This window comes from Hyposmocoma kahamanoa, unplaced genomic scaffold (assembly GCF_003589595.1).
Source record: "Hyposmocoma kahamanoa isolate Upper Pololo Valley unplaced genomic scaffold, ASM358959v1 190, whole genome shotgun sequence".
NCBI classification, from domain to species: Eukaryota; Metazoa; Arthropoda; class Insecta; order Lepidoptera; family Cosmopterigidae; genus Hyposmocoma; species Hyposmocoma kahamanoa.
This window is the reverse complement of record NW_020653718.1, coordinates 1,056,115-1,083,527: the sequence shown is the minus strand read 5'-3', so window position 1 is coordinate 1,083,527 and position 27,413 is coordinate 1,056,115. Positions and strand designations below refer to the sequence as shown.

Here is a 27,413-nt window from a genome sequence, read left to right as displayed (position 1 = left end):
TGTCATTAAAACTTTTTTGAGCTTCATTACTCCTTCTTCATAGTTCATCGATGGTATTATTACATCATCAATGAATACCATCACACCATCTTTGGCCATGAGGTCTCTGAAAATTATGGATATAAAGCGAGTAAAATAGTTAGGACAAATGGACAATCCAAACGGAGCCCTAGTGAATTCATATTGTCCATCTTGAGTTACAAATGAAGTGAATTTCATACACTGTTCTTTAATTTTGAGGTGAAAGTAAGCATCTTTAAGGTCTAATTTACTGAAAACTTTAGCACCACGTAACTTGTCAATATGATCCTCTATTATTGGCATAGGGAACTCATCTTTCACCATTTTAGCATTAATTTGTCTATAATCAACACACACTCTGCTTGTTCCATCCTTCTTTTTGACTAATACCAGTGGGCAGGCATATTCTGAAAAGCTAGGTTTAATAATACCTTTATTCAACCACTCACCAATTTGTCTGTTAACTTCTTCTTGCTCCTTAATTGCTAAACGCCTGGGTCTCTGGGCAACTGGGATGTCATCTTTCAAAACAATGTGCATTTCGATGGGTGCTTCCTTAGACTGCGTTGGGTTGTAGTTGTCCACCAATTGTTGCACTTCTTCTCTCAGCCGTTCATCTGGCAAGTAACCTATGGGATCTTCTAATTTTTCTGTGAACAAACAGTGTAAAAACTCGTTTTCGACCTGTCGCTCTACACTTACTAAACCCTTGGTAAATACCAATGTCGTGCTCTGAATGAATGGCTGACCTAATATTATTTTATAAGGCAATACATCTTTTGGTACAATGTAACACTCCAAACTAAAGCAGTGTCCATCAATGTTTATGTTACACACAACTTTGCCAATTGAGCAAACTTTTGCCGCACCAAGCCCTGTAAATTCGATTTTTTCTGACACATATGATATGATATTTAATGAGAAAAATAGCTCCATAGAAATTAAATTAACATCACTGCCAGAATCTATTAAACCGTCCACTTTGACACCGCCAATGTCCAATGGTTTCACAGATTTATTCATATGCGGTTGACACAAACTACCAAAACGAGAGCTGTCATAGCTACACATTGACAAATAACGCTCCTCGGCAGCGCCTCTATCACAGAATTCTTGCTGTGTCTCCTGTGTCTACATCGCACGGGGCTGCCAGGCTGTATGATGAGGTCTGCTCGCTGCACCACCATTGCCACTACTTTGGTCACGACGACGATTGAATGAAGGCTGTTCGAATACCTGCCCTTTTGACAATGAAGCATTGCATTTTGAAGAAATATGTCCGAATTCGTTGCACTTATAGCACTTGACACCATACGGACATGCATTTGCCACATGATCTCTCTCTCCACATTTGAAACAGCGACGAGGACTCGAACATGCAACGTTTCTACCGGCAGCCGGCATACAATTTAACGGCATTGACTCCTGACGTTTCTTTGAGATCGATTTTTTCATGTTTTCATAAAGAGATAGTTTCTCCTTGAGAACATTGTAGCTTGTAATACCGTACAACATTACCTTACTCATTTAATTCGTTACAACTATCCCTTCCACGATATATTGTATTGTGACATAATCAGGGATTTTGCCCCTCTTTCCGAGCTCTTTCATGACGAGCATATACTCGTAACAACTTTCATCTTTTTTCTTCTTCCTAGTTGACATCATTTCATGCACTTCTTTGCTGTTTAGGTTGTCAGGAAACTCCTTCAGGATTGCCGCCTTAAAGTCGTCGTACGTTTTGAACACTTTTTCGGATTTCAACCACAGCTCCGCCGTTCCCGATAATGAGCGACGAGCCACAACAAGTTTTTGTGCAGGTGTCCAACCAAATATTTCCGCATTGTCGTCAATATCTTGAATCCATTTGAAACAGCTGTAGCATGCGTCGTTACCGTCGTACTTGTGCACGAGGCCATCGAACGAAAATGCCGCCGCATTGACCTCACCTTCATCACGTTTTCTCTCCGTCATCTTCAACAAATTTCGCCTTGATCGCCTTTAATCTTCAAATTCACCTTTATTTCTGCACACCTTCGCCTGTATTTCGCCTTATTCACCTTAAATATTGCTTGAAAATGTCTTAATCGACGTCCGCCATTGCTCCCACGCCAAATTTTGTAGAAAAACGCCGTCCGATGATTGATTTTTACCGATGATTTATTTCCATCCCGGACGAGCCCCCAAAATGTGGGATGGAAATAAAACGTATAAATTAATTTGATCACTTTTATTTTAAAAATTTGGAAAAAACAACTCGTACGCAACCACCAGTATCGAGAGCCATAGCCAAAGAGAAGTCATCTGTCATCCGTCACCTGCATCCTTCCCTCTCACACTTCATCGTTCAGAAACAAATCTTTCACTCCGTTCACAATCCTACATTTATAAAGTACCTCTCGCTACGCTACCCAAGCTACGTTCCCTGTTATAGTATGCTATAGTACCAAACACGTGAGTACCAGCTTAATGTATTACCAGCGTTATTTCCCTATAAGGCAAAGCAAGTAAACGAATAATAGATCAGGCGCGGGGTGAACAAATACAAGCGAATAATTAACAAATATAATTTGACACAAGTAGTTGCTTTCGTGTCGTATTTTGACATTATTTTCATCTTAGAACTGACATAAAACCAACGATAGCTCGAGGGTATCGTTTGTACATCGTTTATGTAAAAAAATAGTGAATACTGTTAGTTGTGGAGGCGCTCGGACAAGAAATACGTGAAGATGAAGTAGAGAGACGACGTCAAAGGAATCGCAGTTTCTTGGTATCGCTTACTGATGGACATATCAATTCAGTATTTTTTTGTGTATGTTGCGCCATTACTCTGACATGGTGATGCCAGTCGGATCGAAAGATTTTTTATTGTGTTGTTGTTGTGTTGTAAGTGTTCGATCTTTGTATTAATAATTATAACAGGTTATAATAAAATGAGTTCAAACATATTATTTGTGATAATTTCTACAGGTACTTTTTCAAATTTCAGTTTTTGCATTTGATTGAAATAGTAACATGATTGCCTGGTACTAAACAAATTACAAGTATACTCTGTAATTTTTGCCGTCTGAAGTGGATTCGAGTGAATGATTATAAGTTATCAACTAAGTGTTCTTGATAGTAATCGATGAAAGGTAAATATGTTCTCTTAGTAATTTTGATATTAAGATTCTCTTTCAATTCGCGAAGTATCATTTTACGTAACAGATAAAGGTATGTTTGTTGAAAGAATCTAATTTTTTTTTATATAAAGACCTTTTTTTTCACCTAGTAGTAAACGAGTGACACGCCTGTTGTCAGTCTGAAGAGGTTGCAATGCCACTCAGCTTTAAATTGCAAAGATCTGAGGAACACTGCCACTGTGCCTGTCACCCGGAAACGTAAGTTGAAAAGTCCCATTTGCGCGTAATATCACCAGCACCCTTAGATACCCTTCAAAAACTGCCTCCGTAGCCGAACGGTTACCATACTGGTCTGTCACGCAGAGGTTCCGGATTCAATTTTCGGACCGGGAGGTTTATTTCTCTCGTAAATTTGGGTGTAATTTGGGGTAGTCATGTATGTGTCCATGGCACCCGCGATACAGAGTTTCCCTAGTGCGGGGCTATTAATGTGTGCATTATAAAAAACAAAACGCTTACATTACTGATTAGTGGAAGAAATAGGTAAGGTGACAGTACTTTCCTAGACAAATTCTTTCGAAAGGAGTTTTACTGCTACTAAACAATTTTGAACACGATCATTTTGGAATTAACGCCCAGACGTCTTCGCAATTTAAGAGTATCAAGTGACAGAGCAAGTCATGCAACTTGTGGTAAGCAGCACGCCTGCCCAGTTGCAGTGCCACTGGCACTCGTCACCCTGGGACATAAGTTAACAAGTCCCATGTATCTGTAGTTTCAACCCTTACCCTTCAATGCTGAAACTCATTAATGCTTATATTACTACTAGGCGGCAGAAATAGGAATGGTGACAATATGTCTTTCACAACCTACTTTACAAGTCTTTCATTTATGAGTATTCGGCTCCGCACGACTGCACACGATAGGCAACGTTATATTCACCTCTCTGTGCGCGTATTTTGGTTCCTTTTTCCTCGTAGTGAGCGCCTAGTATCATTAATCTGATGTAGTAGGCAAGTATTTCGATTTTGTATGAGAGTGATGTATCTATTACGTAGGAACCATAAATACTCTCATCGTAATTTAATTAGTGTCACAGTCCTTTGTTTATACAGAATAGGTATGAGTAGACATTTCTCTATGTACTTTCTCCGCAAAGCAAAACATCTGTGTACCGGATTAAGGAGATTAATTTTCTTACACTGGCGACACAGTTAATTTATATAAATGTCATTTACATTAAGAATATTAAACTTGACAGACGTCTTTACAAAGTATAATGAAATAATTATACTCGTGTATACGCTTCTGTAGTCTGCCTTTGTTGAAGATGGAGTAGAATTCCTTTAATTGCGCAAAAGTGTAGTCCGCTTGCAAACAACTAGTGATTGCAGTCTACAGACTGCAATTATTAGCTGATTGCAAGCGCACTTTTATTGTTATTATCATATATTTTATTACTTGATTATTTTTATACTTATAAGTATATATAACTCATACATACCTATATATACTGTATCTAGAACTATGTCTATTAAAAGTATAAAAAGGAGATATATTTTATAGTGTTTTCATTTCAAATTCGTTAGCCCCCTTTACACCAGTCACTCTATCGCGCGCGATCGCGCAGTAGTGCGCAACCGGTTTGAATTTTTTCAAGCACACGTTCTTTCGCGCTCGATTGCTAATATGGCTAATAACGCAAGATAGACCGCGTAAATCTGGCGCGTATTGGAGTGCGCGACTGACGTGCGCAATTCTTTCCTTTTCCTTCCAACACGAGCGTTCAATCGCGCATGATATTGTGCCTATGTAAAGGGCGCTTAATATATCTATATTCAAATCCGCCTGTTCCTGGTAAAATCTATATGAATAGAAATTGATTTCGATACTATTAGGCCAACCTGTGAGGTCAACTGTCAAAATAAGAATGAAGAAGACAAAGACAATTAGCAAAATGTTATCTTCTTTTGACGATCTGTCGATAAAACTGTCAACAACAACGACATGACTGTTTAAAATTTTATGAAAAATGGCAACCCTGCAAATGTCATTTTACTTCGTCTTCAAAAAAGACAGACTATTATATTAAGAGTTTCTGTTGATATTCAAAATTAGTAATATACGAGTACAAGGTTTGAAATAAAACTACAGTTAAACAAAAACTTAATACGGATGGTTATTATAGAGTTTGGTTAGTTGACAATTTTAATTTTACAATATTTAGTACCATGATAATCATGTCAATTTTATCATGGTACTAAATATTTTTAACGAAAATAATCCAGTAGTTTATTATCATTATTGACACAAATATTGAACAAAACAAAGAAAAATTCTTTCGATCTGACTGGACTCAAACCAGTGTATATTGCCATGCTACTCACACTTTAACCAACTGAGCTACAGACAGAGGCTGAGAATACTCCGGTTTAATAATACATTTTCTTATGAGACTAAAATAAAAGGGAAGTTAATTTTTTTAAAAGATATTCGGTTCGAACAAAGCTAAGGGCCATCACTAGCCTCACATAATGACGCATAAATAAAGGTTGCATTTCATGGGTGTACGATTTCAGTAAGAAGGCTTTACTTTAACCGAACGTTGTCTTTAAATCTTAACATGGCGAAACATGAAGACTATTTTCTGTAAGAGTTTTTGTGATTTTGAACTTGTAGATTTGTTCTTTACATCACTTCGGGATACATCTATAGAGCGTGCTTACGGGACAGCACTATGAACTGGTTATTCTAGAAGTAGTAGAGCCATCTGTAAAAGTTCGTCCAGGGAAGTACTGCCACATTACCTATTTCTGCAGCCAAGCAGTAATGTGAATATTACTGTGTTCCGATTTAGAGGGATAAGGGTGCTGGTGAAATTATAAGCACATGAGACTTGTCAACTTATATCTCAGGATGACGGACACAGTGGCAATTCCCCTCAGACATTTACACTTTAACACTCTGAGTGACACTGCAATTGTTATGGACAGACGTGTAGCTTACTATCAGATGCACCACTTATTCGTCCCGTCACTAGATATTATTATTTAAAAAAATTCGAAGATTAACAAAATTTAACATTTCAGTGGAAACCCAAAGGGGCAGCAATTCTACCGAGTGTTGGGCTTAATTATGACATTCACTGCAACTGGAGATAAATCCTTATGGGGATACAGCACGCCTAATTTATTTATGCGATGTAACAGGTACGTCGGTCTTAAAAAGGATAAATGTATATCGAGTTCTTAGGTTTTCGCGATTGTTACACATAGGATATGAAACTATTTTTCCGGATTTAAATCGCGTATATTTGTTTTTTCAAACAAACCGGCGTTTCGGGCCCTTTACAGGTCCCATGGTCACGGTTGACTGAGGTGGTATAGTCTTCAACCAGTTATAACTAACATAAAATAAATTAAAATAACCAGATGTAGTCCGGAAAAATAGTTTTATTTCCTAAGGATAAATATAACTTAAGTAATTACCTTTTTACATCGCATTACAAACTCTTTCGGTCAATTTCGGCCTATGAGCGTAAAGAATAACAATTCGTTATAAAAATCAGAGCACATTAAGTCTTATTTTTAACCGACTTCAAAAAAAGAAGGAGGTTTTCAATTTGTCTGTATTTTTTTATGTATGTTACGCGATAACGATGTGAGCCGATTTTGATGGTTCTTTGTTTGTTAGAAAGAGGGTATCTCAGACTTTTGAGGTCCGTTTTTTTAGTACTCTGTAAAGAGTAATAATAATAATAATAATCTTCTATTGTTTTCACGACTATCAAAGGAATTTATATTACTGTTTAGCTTCTTTTTTGTATTAACTGTTTTCTCTTTAATGACTTTAAAAAAAATATTTTCATAAAATTAAAGAAGGATGGCGGCATCTTTTTGACGACATGCATTAAAGTGACCTATCAATACTTGTGATTAATTATCAAAGCATTAAAGAAGCTAATTGAGTACAGCCTGTAGAAGCAGGGGTTATATAGTTGATATAAGTTATGTTTATTACATTGTCCTGTATTTCGCTACAGATGTTTGTTCGTAGTAGCACAAAACAACAAGTTTTCAGTTTGCTCTTAAAAATAATAAAGAACTTGCTGAATATTCCTAAATCTGCCAAACTCTGCCACATTTAATACAACGTTAACATGTTCGGTCACAATGAAAATTAATAAAAATTAAATCTGCTCAAATGGCAGAAATCTGACAAAAATGTCACACTGTTCTCAATCTCAATTTGACATTGACATTGGCAAGAGGCCTCTTGTCAAAACGTTTGCTAATTTTCGTAACTCTCGTTTAAATATTGTCTAAACATTTTTGTCACATTGTGTTTTATTTTTTACTGTATGTCAATATTGTTTAATTGATTATTTGATTAAGTATTTTATAGCTTTAATGTTTTAAGTGTGTACTATAAAATAACCAATACTTCTGGTAGGTAAACATTCAATCATGCTTAAAACGAAACGTACGTACAAGAACGTTATCTAATCTATGGTCCAACGAATCAATTGCGTTGTGCTCTTGCATCTATTCTAAAAGACATTGTTTTGCAATTTCCTTATTTCCGACTTCTAAAAATATACAAAAATATATTGATTACTAGGCTTTAACTAAAACGTAAAATTATACAAGCAAAGTCCATGAAAAGCACTTCGTTGATTTTGGGTCAGCTTTCGCCATCCTTCTTTCAACACGTTGGTAATAAATTTGGACGGCAAAGAATTTCTACCCCGAGTACGTTTCAGAGCGATGCCATACGAGTGCTGCCGGTGCGTATCGTTGCACGAGATTTCAACGCACCGGGTGCCGAGCATTGCGGCGGTGTCGCAATACGCACCGCGTCACCCCTCCCCAGTTTACCTTCTGATCCCTTGTCCGACGCACACTCGTTACGTCGCCACTCACCATTTAACGCACCATGTGGCATGTACTTCTAATTTATAATAGTACAACTCAGCGCCATCCCTCAGGCTTCGCAACGATGACGCAACGCAACGCGTAGTGGCATCGCTCTTAGCGGTTTTCTGACTTCACGATTTTTTTTTCAATCTGTTTTATACAGGTACTTGGTGATAAAAGCTGCGCCCATCACATTCGTGTCACAGATCGTATATTTATTCCTAAACCACAAAGAGTTGACTTTCGGAACGCTAGGTATTATGCTTTCTATCATGCCTGTCACATTTTTGGTTAACGTAAGTATTGTCTTATAAGTTTATGATGGCATATATCCAGGAGGCTTATCTTTAAATTGAATGAATAAATGAACGAACAAACGAATGAATAAATGAATGAATGAATGAATGAAATATTCTTTATTCCACATAAAATTACAATTAAAACACAATACAATAGCTTAAGTATAATAGTAGTAATAAGTTAATGTGCAACAGGCGGCCTTATTGCTATGTAGCAATTTCTTAAAGGCACCTTTAGGATAGACATTTGGGATTAGCAAAAGAGGTACAAACAAAGAATATCATCATAAGTACACAACATAATAAGTAATTATAAAAATATATACATACGTATCTACGTATATATACTATAGGTGAATATTAATAACATTAATACATACATAACAATAAATAAATAATAATATTAAATGCTTATATACTTTCAAAGGAAAAAGGAAAATGAAGTATAAATAAAGGAAATAAGTTGACTGCCTCCATGGCCTAATGGTTACCATGCCGGACTGCCACGGATACCCGGTCCGGGAGAAATATTTATGATTTATTTCTCTCGTGAGTTTAGGTGTAATTTATGGTTGTCTATGTGTGTGTCCATAGCACCCGCGACACAAGGGTTTCCCTAGTGCGGGGCTATGTTGAGTGTGTGCGTTATAATTATTATTATTAAATGAAAGGATAGTAGAGGAAAGACGAAACTTAGGAGTTAAGTGTTAAGTGATCCTAGACAGGTTATTTGAAGGAATCAAGAGAAGGGGATCGTCAATTCGATTCAGGGAGATAATTCCACAATCTGATCACAGAAATGGTAAAAGAGTTGGAATAAAAGTTAGAAGTATGTTTAGTGTAATAGTATAAGAGGAGCGAAGGGCTTAAATTGCTTGCTTACCTGTCTTCTCAGTGTAGATACGGGTATGCGGTTCCGGACTCTCTAGCTACTCTAGTTCTTTACTTATCCAATTAATTACCTTATTCCACCTCCACTCGTTACTAAATATCTCCCACAGTCTTTTGTTTTCGACGCGGATCCCTTTTGCATAGAGCATAAAGTCTGTGTCGGCAAGAAAATCAACCGAACACAGATATAAATAACATAAGACAAGGCGAATAGCCTAGAGCAATGGTAGAGGATGTAAACTTATTAGTTGCCGTCGTTGATCAATCACATAATTTAACTTCACCTTGGAAGGACAAGTGCGCTTGCGGTGGCACGGACGTTTGCTCATCTTAGAAAATTCTGTGTAAATGACCGCTTACGTTTCTTTGGACTCGTCGAATACAAGAATACACGATATTTATTAGCTGAACAATGTAGTAACAATGCAGGTCCTATAGTATATTATATTAGATCGTAAATTTCGCCAAGGCTTGGCATGTGAATATTTTACACAATTCTTATTTCACTCTTGATGTGGCATGTTTTCAAAGATAAATTAATACAATAGCGTAAACAAACAATGACAATTGGAATTTAACCAGAAAATAGGAAGTTATAAATCAAAATTAGGGCGTTATTGGGCCGTATTTCTATTTTATTCATTATATTTCTAGGATATCTAGTTTTTACTATATTGAAGTTTAAAGTTTTATTGAATTGATATTCAATTATTTTTTGTGAAATTACTCCACTAGTTTGTTATAATTATTAATACAAATATCGAACACTCAGAAAATATTCCTTTGATCTGGCCGGATTTGAACCGACGTCTTCTAGCATACCGTGCCAGACGCTATACCAACTAAGTCACAGAACGAATCAGCGGACCTCACGAATTTTTCTATGTGCTTGCGTCGTATCTTTTTATTTGGTTTTTCAACGACTTTTTAGCCGTAGCGCCTCTATGAGAAATCTATGAGAAATCTACGATATTTCGTCACCCAGTTAGATACCTTTACAGCTGTCAGCCCCGGCTAGAGATGTCGTTATTCATTGTATTTAAATTTTTTTTGAATTGATATTCAATTTATTTTTATGTGATATTACTCCACTAGTTTGTTATACTTATTAATACAAAAATCTAACAAGTATATTAAAGTCGCTTAGATGTTGTTTCACACAAATACAGGCCTCGTAATTATACATCGATGTTAGGTTAAATATCTTCAATTTTCTAAAGTAAGGTACACAACTCTCTTGAAGCAGTCGCCATGTTCGAAAAAATGGCCGGACATAATATAATTTTACATATTATAATTTTGTTGTCATGCAATAACGCCAATATTTTCGGAGCTGGCAGAAACGGTAAACCTCTACCCGCTACACTCTTACTTCTACCCTCTTTTATTTCTTCCACATATCTTCTCATACACGGCTTTTTCATCATTGGTACTTTTGACCTGGACGTTTTTAAGGGTCTCTTCAATTGCGCATCTGAAGTCGACCTCATCGTCGTTTATATTCTCATTTGTTCTACTTGTGTCGTTATTTCTTTTAATTATTACTTAATAATTGTAAAATATAGACCCTAATTTACAAGGAAAATGTCGGTGGAAAGAAAGACGACGCGTCTCAAGATCGTCGGCTTAAATCTTCTAAATCCCTTTCGAATCACAATAAATATACAAAATACTTCAACAATCTTCAAATATTCTTCGTCATAGTCAACGATATGTTGTGTTTCGGCTTGGCCTTAGGTACTAGAATATTTTTATTTACTCTAATTACTATAATTTCGGGTTAAAGTTTTGCTGAATGTTTTCTTGGTATTTAGATAAAATATCTCTTTATATGTTTTTTGTCAGTAAGGAACGACAAGTTGTGTTTCGTATTGGGTGCGTTTATAGCTTCAGATTAAATCTTGATCGAAATTTTTCTTGTAGCTTATTTTTTTGGTTTTACAACAACAACAATTAAGACATGTGGGAACTATTTCAGACCAACGTATTTTCTGCAAGATTCGACGTATACACAAAGACAATGAAAGATTTTATGACGCGCATTCACATTTACAACTACCAAGATCAAGGCGAGTTTGTAAAAGATGTAAGATTATTTTATTTGCTGACCGAATATGATTTTATTCTTACAATAGTTGTAATACAAGTGTACCATGGAAATCAACCGTGATTTACAAACTCAGTATACAAATCAATGATTCATATTAATTGAATTTTCAGAACCTACGAATCATAGAACGTTTAACACGCTGGACGTTCTATTACCTCCTGGTGTTTCTCATGATGGACTGGGCCGCCTGGATGTCCATAACATGTTGGAATAACTACAAGAACAGAGAACTTATTAGAAACAAGACCATGCGCCTCGAAACAGTTCTTTACTTGGTTGTTCCTTTCGATTACGAATATGATTTCAACCATTGGATCATGTACCATAGCTTCACCGCGTATTTAGTATGGAGTGGCTGTATCATCATTGTTATTTTTAATACTTTAAACTTCATGTTCGTGTACCATTTGATTGGTCATATTAACATATTGAAGTATAAATTGAAAACTAGTTTCACGGGCGAATGCAGTGATGTGGAAGTCAGATTGAAGCTTGTTGATGTTATTAAATATCATTCGTTTATTATAAGGTAAGTCTTGAGAAATATTTTCAACTCCGAAAACCGACGAAATTAACACGATTTCGCAACTTTTGTTAACAAACACATTCTCAGTAACAAGTTTATTAACTCCGGGCATAAAAATTTTAAAATTAAATGCTCTCGTTAGCAAACGTGCACTTGAAGAGAGACGTGTAATCGTACTATATTCACGGGCATATTTATATATATCTAGGAACGCTAGATAATGGTTGAATTATTATAACAACATAGGAAATGAAACTATTTTTCCGGATTTAAATCGCGTATATTTGTTTCTTTTCAAACAAACCAATGTTTCGGGCCCTTTACAGGTCCCATCGCGACTGTGTCAACCGTGACCATGGGACCTGTAAAGGGCCCGAAACGTTGGTTTGTTCGAAAAAACAAATATACACGATTTAAATCCGGAAAAATAGTTTCATTTTTTATTATAACAACGTTCAATGAATCGCTGGCTACATAATATATCAGAACATTTAATCGAAATCAAAGATGATTTAAGCCATTGTTTTTTCAAATTTAACGTTCTGGTTTCTGTGGTCATTGATTTAAAATAACTTTGTTATCATAATTCAACCTATTTCATCTCTAAATTTGTCTACGGGTATATTTTGTTTATTAAAGACTGTAAAAAAATCTAAGTTAACCCATTTAGCGCCGCCGTACTCTTTTGAAAATTTGGCTTTTAAAAAAAATATTCGAGTAAGAAAAAAATTCATTTGTGAAACCAGTTATTTACAATCGTGGAGCAAAGCAGAGCAGTAAATTCGAAAATAATATTATTAGTTTTTTTTATATCAAATGACGGGACGAACAAGTTGTGCGCCTTCGTGAGTCGTGTTAAGGGACACGCCTGCCGATTAAAGTTGCATTGTCACTCAGAGCTTAGTGTAGTTATTTTATAGTAGCGTAGAGTTCCTTGTGAAGTACTGTCACCTTACCTATTTCTGCCGCCAAGCAGTAAAGCGAGTATTACTACGTTCCGCAGATATACACACCATATTTGCGCTGCAAAAACGAGCGATTCATGCTGTATATACCGTTTAGGTTCTCGGGTTTCTCTCAAAGAAAAGTTTAAGGAGACAAGTAACATGACTGTGGCATCACAGTACATTTACTCAAGTATTTTGTATGCCCGTAAAAATACATAATTTCATTAAGAAAGAAGATTCCCATAATATAAACATTAGAACTTAGTCCAAACTCATAAATAAATAAATAAATAAATAACGCACACACTCAACATAGGCATCATAATTATGGTACCACGATTTCGTTTAACAAAGATAAACGATTCTTTTGTGGGGAACTGTATATGTTTTTATAATAAGATTCAGGAGCATGTATTAATATTATCATTTCCTAAGTATAAAACTTACATTAAAAGTATTTGAATTGAAAAGCCATATTAAAAAATTAATAATAATAATAACGCACACACTCAACATAGCGCCGCATTAGGGAAACCCTGTGTCGCGGGTGCCATGGACACACACATAGACAACCACAAATTACACCCAAACTCACGAGAGAAATAAATGTAGGTCACACAAATATTTCGCCCGGCCCGGGAATCGAACCTGGGACCTCTGCGTGGCAGTCCGGCATGGTAACCGTTCGGCCACGGAGGCAGTTGAAGAGCATGTATTACATAAAGATGTATGGAACGACAACACAGGTCTAGATTCCACACAATTATGATTCAAAATGTATTCCATAGCATTTAAGTTTATTTAAAAAGAGCAATCCCTAAAGTTTCTTGCTCGTGTTTCTTAGGAAGGCCCGCGCGCCGCGTAGTGAACGTGCAGTAGCTTAAAAAATTACTCTTGGCGATCTTGTCCTCGACTAGTCCAGTCCCGAGCTTCGTGTCATCGGATGTCGTCCAACCAGCGCTGCGGTGGTCTGTCGCGCCCTCTGATGTCCGCTCTGGGTCTCCACTCAAGTACTCGCCTTGTCCAGCGCCTCTCGTCCATTCTCGCTATGTGCCCCGCACACGCCCACCTTTTCTTCGCCATGACATATTTAACTTTGGTTCTATTTCGGATCCAAGCATCGCTTTTTCGGTCTCGCAGGGTAACTCCAATCGTTGCTCTCTCCATGCCTCTCTGCGCGCCTCAGAACTTCTCGGCGGAAGTCTGGAATTTTACTCACCAATAAAGTTTCACCCGAATGTACCAAATCGAATGTAATTTCGTGCAGATAGGCTTATTCAACATCACATTTTTTTCATGTCGTCGATAAGCGTAGAACAGGTGATAAAATTGAAAAATCTTTATTGATGGCTCCGTTTTGGGTCACGAGTACCAAACAGACCTTTCAATTTTGTCACTATTGTCAATGGGAAGATAAAACTAACATTTTTGTTTTGATGGCTACAAATGGCTATGAAATAATAAATGGTACAAATATGGTATGTTCGTAGGAGTAGTATCCATTAACGATTACTTTAAGTAGCAATAGAGCTCCTTGTGAAAGAGTTCGTCCAGGAAACTACTGCCATCTTACCTATTTCTGCCGCCTAGTACCAATGTGACCATTACTGTGTGCCGGTTTTGAAGGTGACGGGCGCATTGGCAGAGCCCCTCAGATCTTTGCATTTTATTTAAAGCTCTGAGTGACACTGCAACTTCTATGGACAGGCGAGTCGCTTACCAGCAGACCCACGACTTGTTCGTACCGTCCCTTGGTATCATAAAAAAGAACTGCCATATAACGCTACAGTGACGAACATTGACCTCAATTCAATGGTGACAAAGAAAATTTCGATTAATTTTTTATATTTTTTAATTTAAATTATATAATTCTTGATTATCATTACGAATATAAAGATCGAGCACACAGATACGCTTGATATTTATTTAATTTTTAATTACAATTATGTAACAAAATCACATAACATGCAACAATACAAATTAGTTCCGCCACGCACCGTTAGATGGCATTGAAATCGCAATTCTGCATCGTGATATTAGATTTTCCCTCGAATGACTATGAGCCTATTCCATACCTTGTAAATTCTATTTTCGTCCAATCCAATTCAATGAGCCCAAACGTGATAGTTCTGCTGTAAGCAGTTGAGGAGTTTGGTAGTCTGCAGACTGTTCTTGTTACAGCATCAGATAAAGGTTACCATGGAAATGAAATCGGATTTCAATTACCTATACACCAAATACTTAGGGTCCACTGAAAATCAGCGTCACAGCCTTGTCCCGGCGGTGACATTAGCTGAGTGGATCCTATTACATACACCACAGCCGCACACATGACATCTACTTAGTACAACAATAGTGTTGACCAGCTTTGTGGTCGCTTAATTATTTATTGCTAAGATTTTATTTTCAATTAATTTTATTTAGTTTTCTTTTTTGTTATTCATTTTCTGTTTGTTTTAATTTAGTTCTGTTTTATTTTTCTTTTTTTTTACTTTTTATTTTTTACTGTTTATCATTGTGTTGTGGTGTTATGTAATAAATGTATTCTATTCTATTCTATAAATTTCAAGTCGATCGAACAAGTGAAAGAAATATAAACATTCATTATTTTATAACTGCGACTGACAGGAAAAGAAGATGATGGTCTATAACAGTCTATACAACCTCAAATGGCCTTGGTTGGTTCCGCACAACAGTGTTGAATCAACCACTTAAAAAAAATATATAGTAAAATTGAGGATATATTCTGATTACTATACGGTGTGAAAATACGATTCTTAAAAACTTTCACGATAGAAAAAAAAAAAAAAACACGAACTTGCCTCGAAATTTTACAAGAAAACTGTTGTATTCAGCAAGTACTTTACATATACCAATGATTGTTTTTATATCAACTAAACTAAATAGAACACGTATACAATACAATAAATCGACTCATCCGAAGAACAGAGTCCGATGTGATTATACAGCGACAAGAGAATAAGTACGTTACGAGCATAATTTATTTATTCAAACTAAGGCCTATGAAAAGGTGTTTCGACAATGTATGTACCTTATTTCGTTTCGGAAATACAAAATCGAACAACGGTCGATCTGACATCCACAGCGAAGAAGGAACGAACGAAATGTACTTTGTCCTGAGAACAAGTAGTCTTGCACATAGATCTTTGTTCTACGGATGTGTCGATATATTTATCAAATGGCTTTAGTTCCGTTAGTAAAAAAAATAAATTCTGAAATAAAGCCAATGTCCGTGCCACTCGACCCAAGCAAAATAAACCGTATTAGTACCTATGGGAAAAATTATTTCGAGCTGAGGTAGTATAAAAAACCGCTTTCGGATCACTTCATCTGTTTGGCGTAGATCGATGGATATAGACAGACAGACACACAAAGACACAGACAAAGGTTTCAAACATAATAACTGATTTCAGCGTCAAGGGTTAAGTTAGTTAATTCAATGACAAATTTATCTTTATATGTTTCAAAAATGCATTAGTTCAGATTTAAATTACTATTCTCGAATTTCATGTATGAAAAATATGTTTGTAAAAGTTGATACTTTAAAACAAAATCAGACAGCTAAATTTTCATAATATATGTTTAATTTATTTTTGAAGATTTACAGAAAATTTTTAATAATTAAAAACCAAAAACAAAAGTCTGCGAGTACATACAAAAATACTTAAGGTCCACTAGTTCGTTCCGTGGCTTAGTTGGCATAGCGTCAGAAGACGTTGGTTCGAACCAGCCGGGTTCTAAGTATTCTGTCTTTGTATGAATAATTGTAAGAAACTACTTGAGTAATTTAACAACAACATTTTAGTATCATGATGGTCAAACTTCGTGACATTCAATAAATCTTTTAAAATCAACATTAATTTATATTAAATTTTCTTTTGACGTGTAACTATGAACTCAGTTGTAAATAATCATAAAAGTCGAGAAAAGAGGGCACTCGTTGAAATAATGAGACAGGTGATCCAGGTGAAGGCTTCATTATACGAGTCTTTTTTTTTCCTTCGAAATTTAATTATTTCATTTATAGGAAATTAAACTATTTTTCCGGAATTAAATCGCGTATATTTGTATTTTCATTTCATTTATAATTAATTTAAAAAAAGTCTGCGTCCGCTAGTCTGTCAATGTCAGTCAGTCAACCATATACCTCACATGCCAGCTGAAATAATCTCAAAAAACATCGCAATATATTTATCTACCTCCCCACAAATCATATTTCTTTTTGTTTTTTCCCTAATATTAACTAACGGGATGAATAAAGCGCAGGCCACACCGCGAACAAAGCTTAGCTAACTTAGCTCAGCTTGAAAAAGTTGTAAACCACCAATAGGGAGTAATAAAATAGATTACTCGGTCACATAACATAAATTTATTGTATTCGATAAATGTGAAACAACGGGCTGTGACAAAAAATGGTATAAAAACAAGTACAGCATTAAAAACAATCTACTTATATACTATAAATTGTGAGATTAAACTTACCGCGAAACAGGGCAGTATTTTACAAATACTACTAGATTTTAGTGGTATTAAATAGGCATATGATATAAAATGGACACTGGTAAACGGATCAAAATTAGCGGTGAAGACGAGAAAGTGACGACGGGACGAAACAAAGTGAGAAGGACGAGGCGGAGGAATTAAAGAACGATTCAAAATTTGAAAATAAGTGGCCAGGAATCAGAGCAAAGGTAATAAAAAGGCAGGATGATGATGGAGGAGGTCGCATCGTAACAACGTCACATGCCAACGTATCCAGAGCATCGTTTTCATGCTTCAGTTTACACTGCGAACTAAGCTAACCGAGCTAACTAAACTAACCCAAAGATCCCGCTAGCTATGTAAAATATGTCACCCTTCTGTCTCCCTTCACCCCCTCACGTATCCATAGTCACTACTTACTACGTATTTTTTTATCTTAGCTCTGCATGCAACTACTTGAGCTAAGTTACCTAGCTTCGTTCGCGGTGTGGCCTACGCTTTAGACTTTCGCCTGGTAGTAAGAGACACGTCTACTTATATAGTATGTCAGTTGCTGTGCAGGCACTGCTGCTCGTCACCTTGAGACGTAAAGCTGACAAATCCGATGTACTTGTAGTTTTACCAGCACCCTCATCCTTCAAAACCGGAACGATGCATTTTTTATTTTTATTTCAACTTATTGGAAGACTAACGGTTATCTTACAGGATAAAAACTTAAATAGTAATGGCTAGAGCTAATTATACCTCACCGATAGACACACATTAAGTTGATTAATGAGCAAATTATAACTATATGATTAGTAACTATCTATACATGTATAGTTACTACGCAATACTAGTGTTAAAAAGGTTAATATCAACCTACTTGGAAAATACATTAAAGCTGTTCGCATGCAAGAGACATGCATTCCGCAGAAAGTTCGAAGTGGCCAAAGGTACGCACAGAGGCGATTTAAACCTAAGGGTCTTTATAGGGGCTTTAGGAGAAATCTTGGACACGAGTTTTCTTTTCCATTAGAAATAGATAATGTTCCCATTACATTAGAAATAGGAATAGTGGCATTACTTTCTTGGACGAACTCTTCCACAAGAGGCTCTACTGCTAACCGACTGGTATGTAAGGGATCTGTACCATTCTTTGTCATCAAATACTTTATCAACTTCTCGGTTGCACAGAAATTTAATTAACCCTGTATTTTACTTGATTAACATTAAGTGACAAGTTCGCGAAGAAAGTACCTAGTAAAGTACGTACTGCATGAAACATTTACGTTTTGATATACTCGTAAGGGTTAACCTTCTTAATGAAATTTGTCATTGTGTAGAAAGAGCTTAACAAATCTGTTTCATAATATAATGAATGTTAAAATTTTTGCAAATATAATTTACGAGAGTAAATCGATGGGTAAATTAAGTTACTCCACCGACAAGACTTTAGCTCTTAAATTAGAAGAAGAAAAACTATGAGTGTGATTTGGCAGTGTATGAGTACGTAGAAACAATTATCATCATTTGAGAGAAATAATCATACATAGTCAATAAATACATTTTTACAGGAGATCACGATCAGAACAGAAGTTACAATGTATTTGAAAAAAATTCTAATATTTTTTTCGATAAATAGCTGGTATGCATCTCGTCTGAGAAAAGGGGATTGGTCAGATTTTCCAAAGGTCGAATGGTTACATCACGAAGTTTTCATTCACCGTAACGGATGGGTTAAAACTCAATCAACCTGTTTTAATTGGGTTTTTACCCACAGTTTTTAATCAGGTTTTAATCCATTGATGCCCAAGATCGTGGGCAGAAACGGCGAATACGATATTTAGTATAATATAATATATTATAAAAATCTCCTATAACTGCAAAATAACTGTGAATCTATTATAACCTATAATAACTGCCTCAGTGGCCGAACGATTACCAGGCCGGACTGCCACGCAGAGGTCCCAGGTTCGATTCCCGGGCCGGGAGAAATATTATTTTGTATGGCCTACATATATTTCTCTCGTCGGTTTAGGTGTAATTCGTGGTTGTCTATGTTGAATGTGTGAGTTGTTATTATTATTGTCATTATCTTTTATAATATTTTTTTTATGATATCAAGTGACGGGACGAACAAATCGTGCGCCTGATGGTAAGCTACACGTCTGCCCATAACAGTTGCAGTGCCACTCAGAGCTTCAAATCGCAAAGATCTGAGGGGCACTGCCACTGCGCCCGTCACCCTGAGACATAAGTTGACAAGTCTCATGTGCCTGTAATTTCACCAGAACCCTTACCCTTCAAAACCGGAACACAGTAATGCTGACATTTCTGCTTAATATTAATGTACGAAAAAGAGACTACACACAATACCTACATTGCAATCCTGTGAATGTTTACTGCTAAAGATGCACATTATGATTCAATTTTTATGAAGATCGATTCAAGTGCATACGATCTAACGATTTTTTGTATTGATTTATTGCAATGCGATTTTCAAGCGAATGAATTCAATAGAAAGGCAAATCGAATCGTCTAGACCAGAAAGCAATAAACATCTGAACCATTTGAATAAAGTTCGATTTACAACAAATATTTAGTTATAAATCGTTTTTGCCCTTGATTTTGGGCGTTAATGGTATTTTACCGATTTAAACCCGGCGTTAACCGGGTTAAAACCCTGACACTTACCCATCTCTGTTCACCGCTGAGATATTGTAACCAAACATTCACAATTGTACAGGGACGTCAAGCTTGACACTTAAGACTTAAATCCAAATCTATGCCGCTTACGATAAGAACGGTCCAAAGTATAAAGTGTCAAGCTTGATGTGCTCATGACCTGTACCTTAGAAACTAAAGTCATAGGAACATGCAGCTATTTGAAACGTTTTCCCATTGCACTTAGATGATAAACCAACACTGTTCAAATAACCACGTATGTCCATTAAGCACATTTCTGCTAGAGTAGCAAGATGTGTGTTCCGAGGTTTTGTTTCAAAAAACCACATTCGCACCCCTCATGGAAGAATGGCATATGTGGAGTTACGTCAAAAATGTTTATTGCTCCATTAGATACAGAAAAATATTATGCCATTCTTCCACGAGGGGTGTATTATAACATATTTTTCTATTTTATTTTAAACGTAAAAAGTTTCAACGGTTATGACTCAATGATGTTATAGACCTTGTGTCTGGATTGGATGAACTTATGTAGTTTCTTATTTTACGGGGCACTACTTCCTTTGAACACGTATAGAGTATACAACGAGAGTATATAGAGTATATGTAGAGAAACAATAAATAGGAAGACCTGAAACCGTGACAGATTAAAAGAACGAAAAAAGAAGAGAAGAAAATATTAAGATGTTTATTCTACTACTTATAATCATATGTTTTTTTGTGAAAAAACGCCATTAGAATAAAGATGGAACAAACATAAAGAAAAAATCCTTTTTAACCAACCAGAACCTGTTGCCTCACCGTGGATACAAGTTCAGGCAGATCAAAGGAATTCTTCTTTATAGTTATTCGATTTAATTACTATTTATTATAAAAAGTTTTCATTTATTAAACCGACTTTCAAAAAAGGGGGAGGTTCTCAATTAGACTGTATTTATATTATTTTTTTATTATTATTTTTTTTATTTTTTTTATTATTTTTATATTATTTTATTGGAAAGGGGGTACCTCACTAGTATTCTCTATCAAATAAAAAAAAAAATCAATCTCTAAGCGTGGCAAATTAGATGGTATCGCCCACGTTTCGTTAATCGATTTCAATAAAATTTTGATGCAATAATACTAAAGATCCAGGTAGGTTTCAAAAAGTTAAATCCATTACTATAGTAATCGATTTAACCTTTTTTTAATGCTATTTCATTGTACCGGAGAACAAAAGAATTGAAAATAGGTATAATTTAATAAAATAAATCATGTAGATGATACAAAGTTATTTAGTAGTAAAATTATTTCAGCATTTTCAGAGAAATGGAGAACGCGTTTGGGCTGAACGTGACAGCGAATTACTTTTATAATTTGATTGCGGACAGCCTTCTTATGTATCAAGTAATGGTTGGGGTAAATACGTGTTTCTTTTTCACGTTATATCTTGATTATATAATATAAACGTTGTAAAGTGGTAATAAATAACTTGTGCAAGAGTTCGTCTAAGAAAGTACTGCCACCTTACCTATTTACCGCCAAGCAATAATGTGAGTATTACCGCTTTCCGGTTATGAAGGGAATGGGAATGGTAATGATTTTTATATTGAGATTTTCTATGGAAGAAAGTTCAAATCACATTATATATATGGAAGAACGTTCAAAATCATTAAACGTTACATTAACAAAGAACTTGAGTAACCGCTTCAAAAAAAACTACACTAAATGTTTCTTTACAGGAACCTTGACCATACAAAATAATGTTATAAGGTTTTTTATATCTTGTTTTAGGACAAAGGGAGCCTGGTGATATACGGGCTGATGTTTGTGGTTTATGTCGGGTGCCTTATTCTCATGTCGCTCGTACTTGAAGAAATAAGAAGACAGGTAACTTTGACAGGAATGTAGATTGAATTTTTCGTGAGTAGACTAGGATACCTCAAGCTTTGGATTACGATACATGATTCTTATTACAATTAGGTAACTATACTGACTAATTAATTTACTGGTGTTGTTTTTAAATTTGTGAAATGTCTGTTTGATGCTACTTTTGCTGCAAAGACCGGACAAACACAAAGGAGATTCGAACCAGCGTCTGTCGCCTCAACGTGGCTACGTTATTTAACACTGTTAACTTGCTGGTTTTGATGAAAAAAATTCCCTGTCGATGTTTGCCAGCGAGCCCCCTATATGTGTGTGGCCGCATGCTAAATTTCACCTGGATTGTACCACTTTTTTCGGGCCTCCATTTTGAATCCATCACCTTAAAAAAATTTGTTTACCCTAGTTGGCCCAAACATGTCATTTGGTCGAGCACCCACTCTATCTAATTAATTATTCTCTAAATTTTACATAAAAATGTAACACAAGAAAATTTAGCAAACAATGGAAACTATTTACAATAGGCAAAAGTATATTCCTCTACCTTTATTAACTGTGACTAGATAAGGTCGCGTAAAACTAAGAGATAGGTGGTTCTCACATAGTGAAGCCTATCGCAGCGACTATCGACTAAACTTTAGCATAGAACAGATTTTAGTTCATATATGGCGCTAAATACAGCGTCACACATAGCCGTCACATCGTTGAGTCACGCGTCAATGCGATCTCCGTGTGTGATGTTGTGAATAAATGCATAGGGATCCGTAATATTCTGTATACAGGACAGTCGTACATAAATTGCATGCAATGGGCTGCCGAAATGACCAAAAATACAAATGCTTACAGAATTAAAACAGATAGCTAAATAGCTGACAGGTTTGTTACTACAACCTCCAGAGCGTTCAAGGTCGTCGCCATAGACTACTGTGGGTCTGTTCAATTAAAATATCCCCAACCTATCTGTTCGTTACAAAGGCTATGTACTCGTAGTTAGATTTGGCCTCAGACTTATCCATGAATACTTTTTTAGTTAGATTCAATTGCTTCATTGCGCGAAGAGCACTGCCCACTGATATCTACTTATTTTTTTATAATACCAGGTGATTGTTAATCGCAAAAACCTCAGGGGCACTGCCACTGCGCCCATCACACTGAGACATAAGTTGACAAGTCCCTTGTGCCTGTAATTTCATAATCACCCTTAAAACTGGAACGTAGTAATGCTCACATTACTGCTACGACGTTGCTACGACGTAGACATCTTTTCCTTGGTACGACAAACCACATAGTCGAATTATACAAGCTACGCATCTTGCCGATCAAATGATAGTGCGAAATTTCGTTTTACACTTATTTTGTGTAGTATTTGCTGTCAATTTCAAGAAATGTCTCTGATGGTAGTCGACACGCCTACCTTTCAAGATTGCCCTTGCGCTTGCAATCTTGAACCATAAAGTTGATAAATCCTAGGTGCCTGTAATTTCATCAGCATCTTCACCCGCTTTATTTACTTTTAACAGCAGTAAGCCTCCTTGTGAAAGAGTTTGTCCAGGTAAATACTGCCACTTTACCTATTTCTGCCGCCAAGCAGTAATGTAAGCATTACTGCGTTCCGGTTTTGAAGGGTAAGAGTGCTGGTGAAATTACAGCCACATGGCACTTGTCAACTTACTTACTTGTCTCAGAGTGACAGGCGCAGTGGCAGTGACCCTCAGATATTTACGATTTTAAGCTCCGAGTGGCATTGTAATTGGCATGTAGCATGCCATCAGGAGCACGACTTGTTCGTCCCGTAACTTAGTATTATATAAAAATACCCTTCGTAACCGAAATGCAGTAGTGTCCACATTACTGCTTCATTATACGAACTCTTTCACAAGGAGGTGTACTATACTAGATGTACTATATTTTCGGAATTCCAACTCTCTCTATCCGCAGCAGTCTTCGGCCAGTCACTCAAGAACGCGTCCATGTGATCATATCATCTAACCCAATATAATATACCATTCAAAAGTACACAGAAGTATACCATATAATTAAGAGGAAAATAACTAATTTCACGAATGTTTGTACACTTATTGCAATTTACACGGTTTTGCCTCAGACCCTCCGATGTTAAACAAGTTCAAACAGCTTAATTATTATTCAAAAACTCTAAACACAGTCAACGTCTGACGCCCACCATAGATAACGTACGAATGGACTAATTATATTTTCAAGTTTGTAAAATTAAATAACGAATAACAACTTTATAATCAACCACTAATTATTTGTATTATGAATTTCTAGTAAAAAAAAATAGATAACAATAATAATAATGTGCCAGACACTCACACTAATTAGCACTAGAGTAACGGAACCACTCAACTTTTAACCCACTTCAATAAAAAGTTGGAGGTTCGCAATTCGACTTATGTTTTTTGTTTTTTTTTTCTCTTTTTTTGTGTAGATATGTTATGCGATAGCTGAGGCAGTACCTCAGATGTAGTTCCATTTAAATTTGAAGAAAATATTCCACCTCTAAGAGTGGCAAACTAGGGAATGAATGTATTCTGTACTGTTTTGTACTATCTAAAATACTGGACCATGGCCTGATCCCAAACCAATATAGACCTCTCGAACCGACTCGAAAAAACGACTCAGATTCAGCGAGTCTTTTTTTCGAGTTGGAATACACTTCTTACTATTATTACACATCCTCAGGTTAATGTACTAGATATAGATTTTTGAATGTGTAACAATCGCAAAAACCTAATAACTCCATACTAGTTACAAATTTCAAGACTGTGATGGTACAGTTTAGTCAGAATGAAAATAGAGGAGCACAAACACTGTATACGGGTATACAATTGTTCATGAAATTAGTTATTCTATAATATTAGTCTAAAACTATAAGCAAATTATCTCACCTATTACCTATTATATACCTTACCTGTTTCTGCCGCCAAGCAGTAATGTGAGCATTACCGCTTTCCGGTTTTGAAGGGTAAAGGTACTGGTGAAATTACAGGCACATTGGACTTGTCAACTTATATCTCAGGGTGACGGGCGCAATGGGAGTGCCCGTCAAATCTTTGAGGTTTAAAGCCCTAAGTGGCACTGCAACTGTTATGGACAGGCGTGTCGCTTTCCACCATGCACACGACTTATTCGTCCCTGTACTTGGTATCATAAAAAAAAGCGTACGCAGCGTGCATGGAAGATAAGTTTAGGTGGTCCAATATTTAATTTTGATGCCACAACAACGAAAAATTATTTGTGCCACTTGCTATACATACCGGTATCTAGAGTCCCAAATGAAAAATGAAAGAAAAGAACAAAAACTTTTTAGCTATCTTTCATGCGACCTCAAAACCTTATTTCGATTGGACTAAAGGCGTTTATTCTTTAACAGAGCGACGGCTTAGCAGCTCTCGTGTACTATTTGCCATGGGAGAATATGTCTGTATCGAACCAGAAGATGATCATCATGTTATTAGGAAGAGTTCAGCCGCCATTGGTGTTTAAAGCGATGGGAGGACTTAGTGCCGGTGTAAGCCCAATGATATCAGTAAGTGTTCCTCGGTTATGAAGAGTTTATTAATTTTTTTACTGCATCACAAATTTGTCTATAGTGTTGTTCTCGCTATTTTGTCAAAGAGTGCTAAAGTCTGATTTTCATGACTTGAAATAAAACTATATAAAAATAAGCCACATCTAGTTAGTAGGCGTAGGCTGCGAGTACATCTGCGGTTGCACTTATAGTTGGCACCTGAGACTGTGTTGTCTGTTGTTGTTGTATTTGATTGACAAAAGCACTCAATTATTCCATTTCATTCCTTGTCTTTAACCAACCACAGACGACTCGATGCCTTTTCTTCTCGTACTAGACTTCGCAAACTCTGCTTTTCTTAGTTAATTTTCTTAGCATATTCCTTTATATGCGGAGTCGCTACGTAAGGCCGCTCTTGCTAACTCACCACAGCACCAGTCCCCGCTTCATCTCCTGTCCCCTTGTCCGGCGCGTTCTTTCGCCGTGCGTCATTTCAAAGCACTATGTGGCATGTAATCCTAATTTATACGTAGTAACGCCGACGCAACGTATCGTGTGGAGAAGTGTCAATTTTCAAGCTGCCTCCGTTCTATTACATTTTATATTACTCTAACCAATCATTTTTTCATAATAAGGTGCCTGTGCGCGAGTAGCAGCAACACATCCTTTTTGATATAGTTCAGTAATTATAATTACAACAAAGATCCAACACTTAGGAAAAAACCTTTGATCCGTCTAAAGTCAAACCTACGTCATCTAGCAAACAGTGCCAGACGCTACGCCACCTAAGCCACGAAACGAACTAGAATACAAAAATAATTGAATATTATTGCGGTGAACTTAAAGTTCAAAATTACAATTAAAGCGATATCTCTGGTCAGCTGCTGGTAGCTGTAAAGGTTCCGGGCTCAGTGAAGACAGATTTCTCACAGATGGTAAAAAAGTCGTTAAAAACCAAAGACGAAGATCTTCAAAAAGCATATAGAAATATTTGTAAGGTCCGCTAGTTTGTTAAACTTAAAAATAGTTATTAATTGTCTATTAAAAAAAACTACGATAAAACACGTTCAAGTTACGAGTCTAAAGGCTTTTTAATTTCTTTCCCTATTTTTTTTAAAAAACGCACACTTACTCATCACAGCCCCGCACTAGGGTAACCCTGTGTCGCGGGTGCCATGGACACACACACATACACAACCACAAATTACACCCAAACTCACGAGAGAAATAAATGTAGGCCATACAAATATTTCTCCCGGCCCGGGAATCGAACCTGGGACCTCTGCGTGGCAGTACGGCATGGTAACCGTTCGGCCACAGAGGCAGTTATGTATGTATACAGTTTCCCTATATTATTATTAATACAAGATCGAACAAACATTGCAAAATTCCTTCAACGTGATTTTGCTCGAACCAGCGACTGTTGCCTCAACATGGCTACCGCCCTCCCAATAGAGCCAGCAGATCTTACGACTTTCTCCATGTGCTTGTTGCAGATCTATTATTATTATATATACAGTATTGGGTTATAACGGCTTTATTAGCGTAGTATTGTCCTCTTTTGCCTCTATTTAAAACAAATAGGCAACAGTGTCAATAATGAAAACAGCATTAGACATTACCCCTTATCCTTCAACTATATTGTTTTCACTAGCTTTTTAAAGAATACTAAGTTATAATATGACTTGAATATTCTAGATAATCAAATCAACCTTCTCGTATTACGTGATGCTGAAATCGGGTATGTGAACATGTGAACACATAAAATATTGAGAAATTTCGCAGGACTCGAGCTGGCGGAACGAAGTTAAGGAAAGTTATTTGCGTATATCATATCTTTTGCATTTATTTGGTAGCTTATGAAATACGAAAGCAGTTAGTATTCTATAGATTACAGGCATTGACTTACAATTATATGGACGTCGGGTCCGCGCTAAAAAGTGTCCGAACTTATAGGGCGTTAAAATCGTATACAGAGCGTCATTCACGCTTTAGTCTTCGTTTGTTTGACTG

At 36.3% G+C, this 27,413-nt stretch overlaps 1 protein-coding gene across 1 annotated transcript; it reads left to right on the top strand.

Annotated features, from left to right (window-relative positions):
* The first annotated feature begins 5,769 nt into the window (after window positions 1-5,769).
* LOC113226324 lies at window positions 5,770-27,149 on the top strand. Its single transcript, XM_026458909.1, has 9 exons — window positions 5,770-5,795; window positions 6,236-6,355; window positions 8,226-8,358; window positions 11,231-11,338; window positions 11,473-11,891; window positions 21,301-21,403; window positions 21,779-21,874; window positions 25,263-25,418; window positions 27,099-27,149. The coding sequence occupies exons 1-9, from the start codon at window positions 5,770-5,772 to the stop codon at window positions 27,147-27,149; spliced, it is 1,212 nt and encodes a 403-aa protein (XP_026314694.1).
* Window positions 27,150-27,413: the final 264 nt, after the last annotated feature.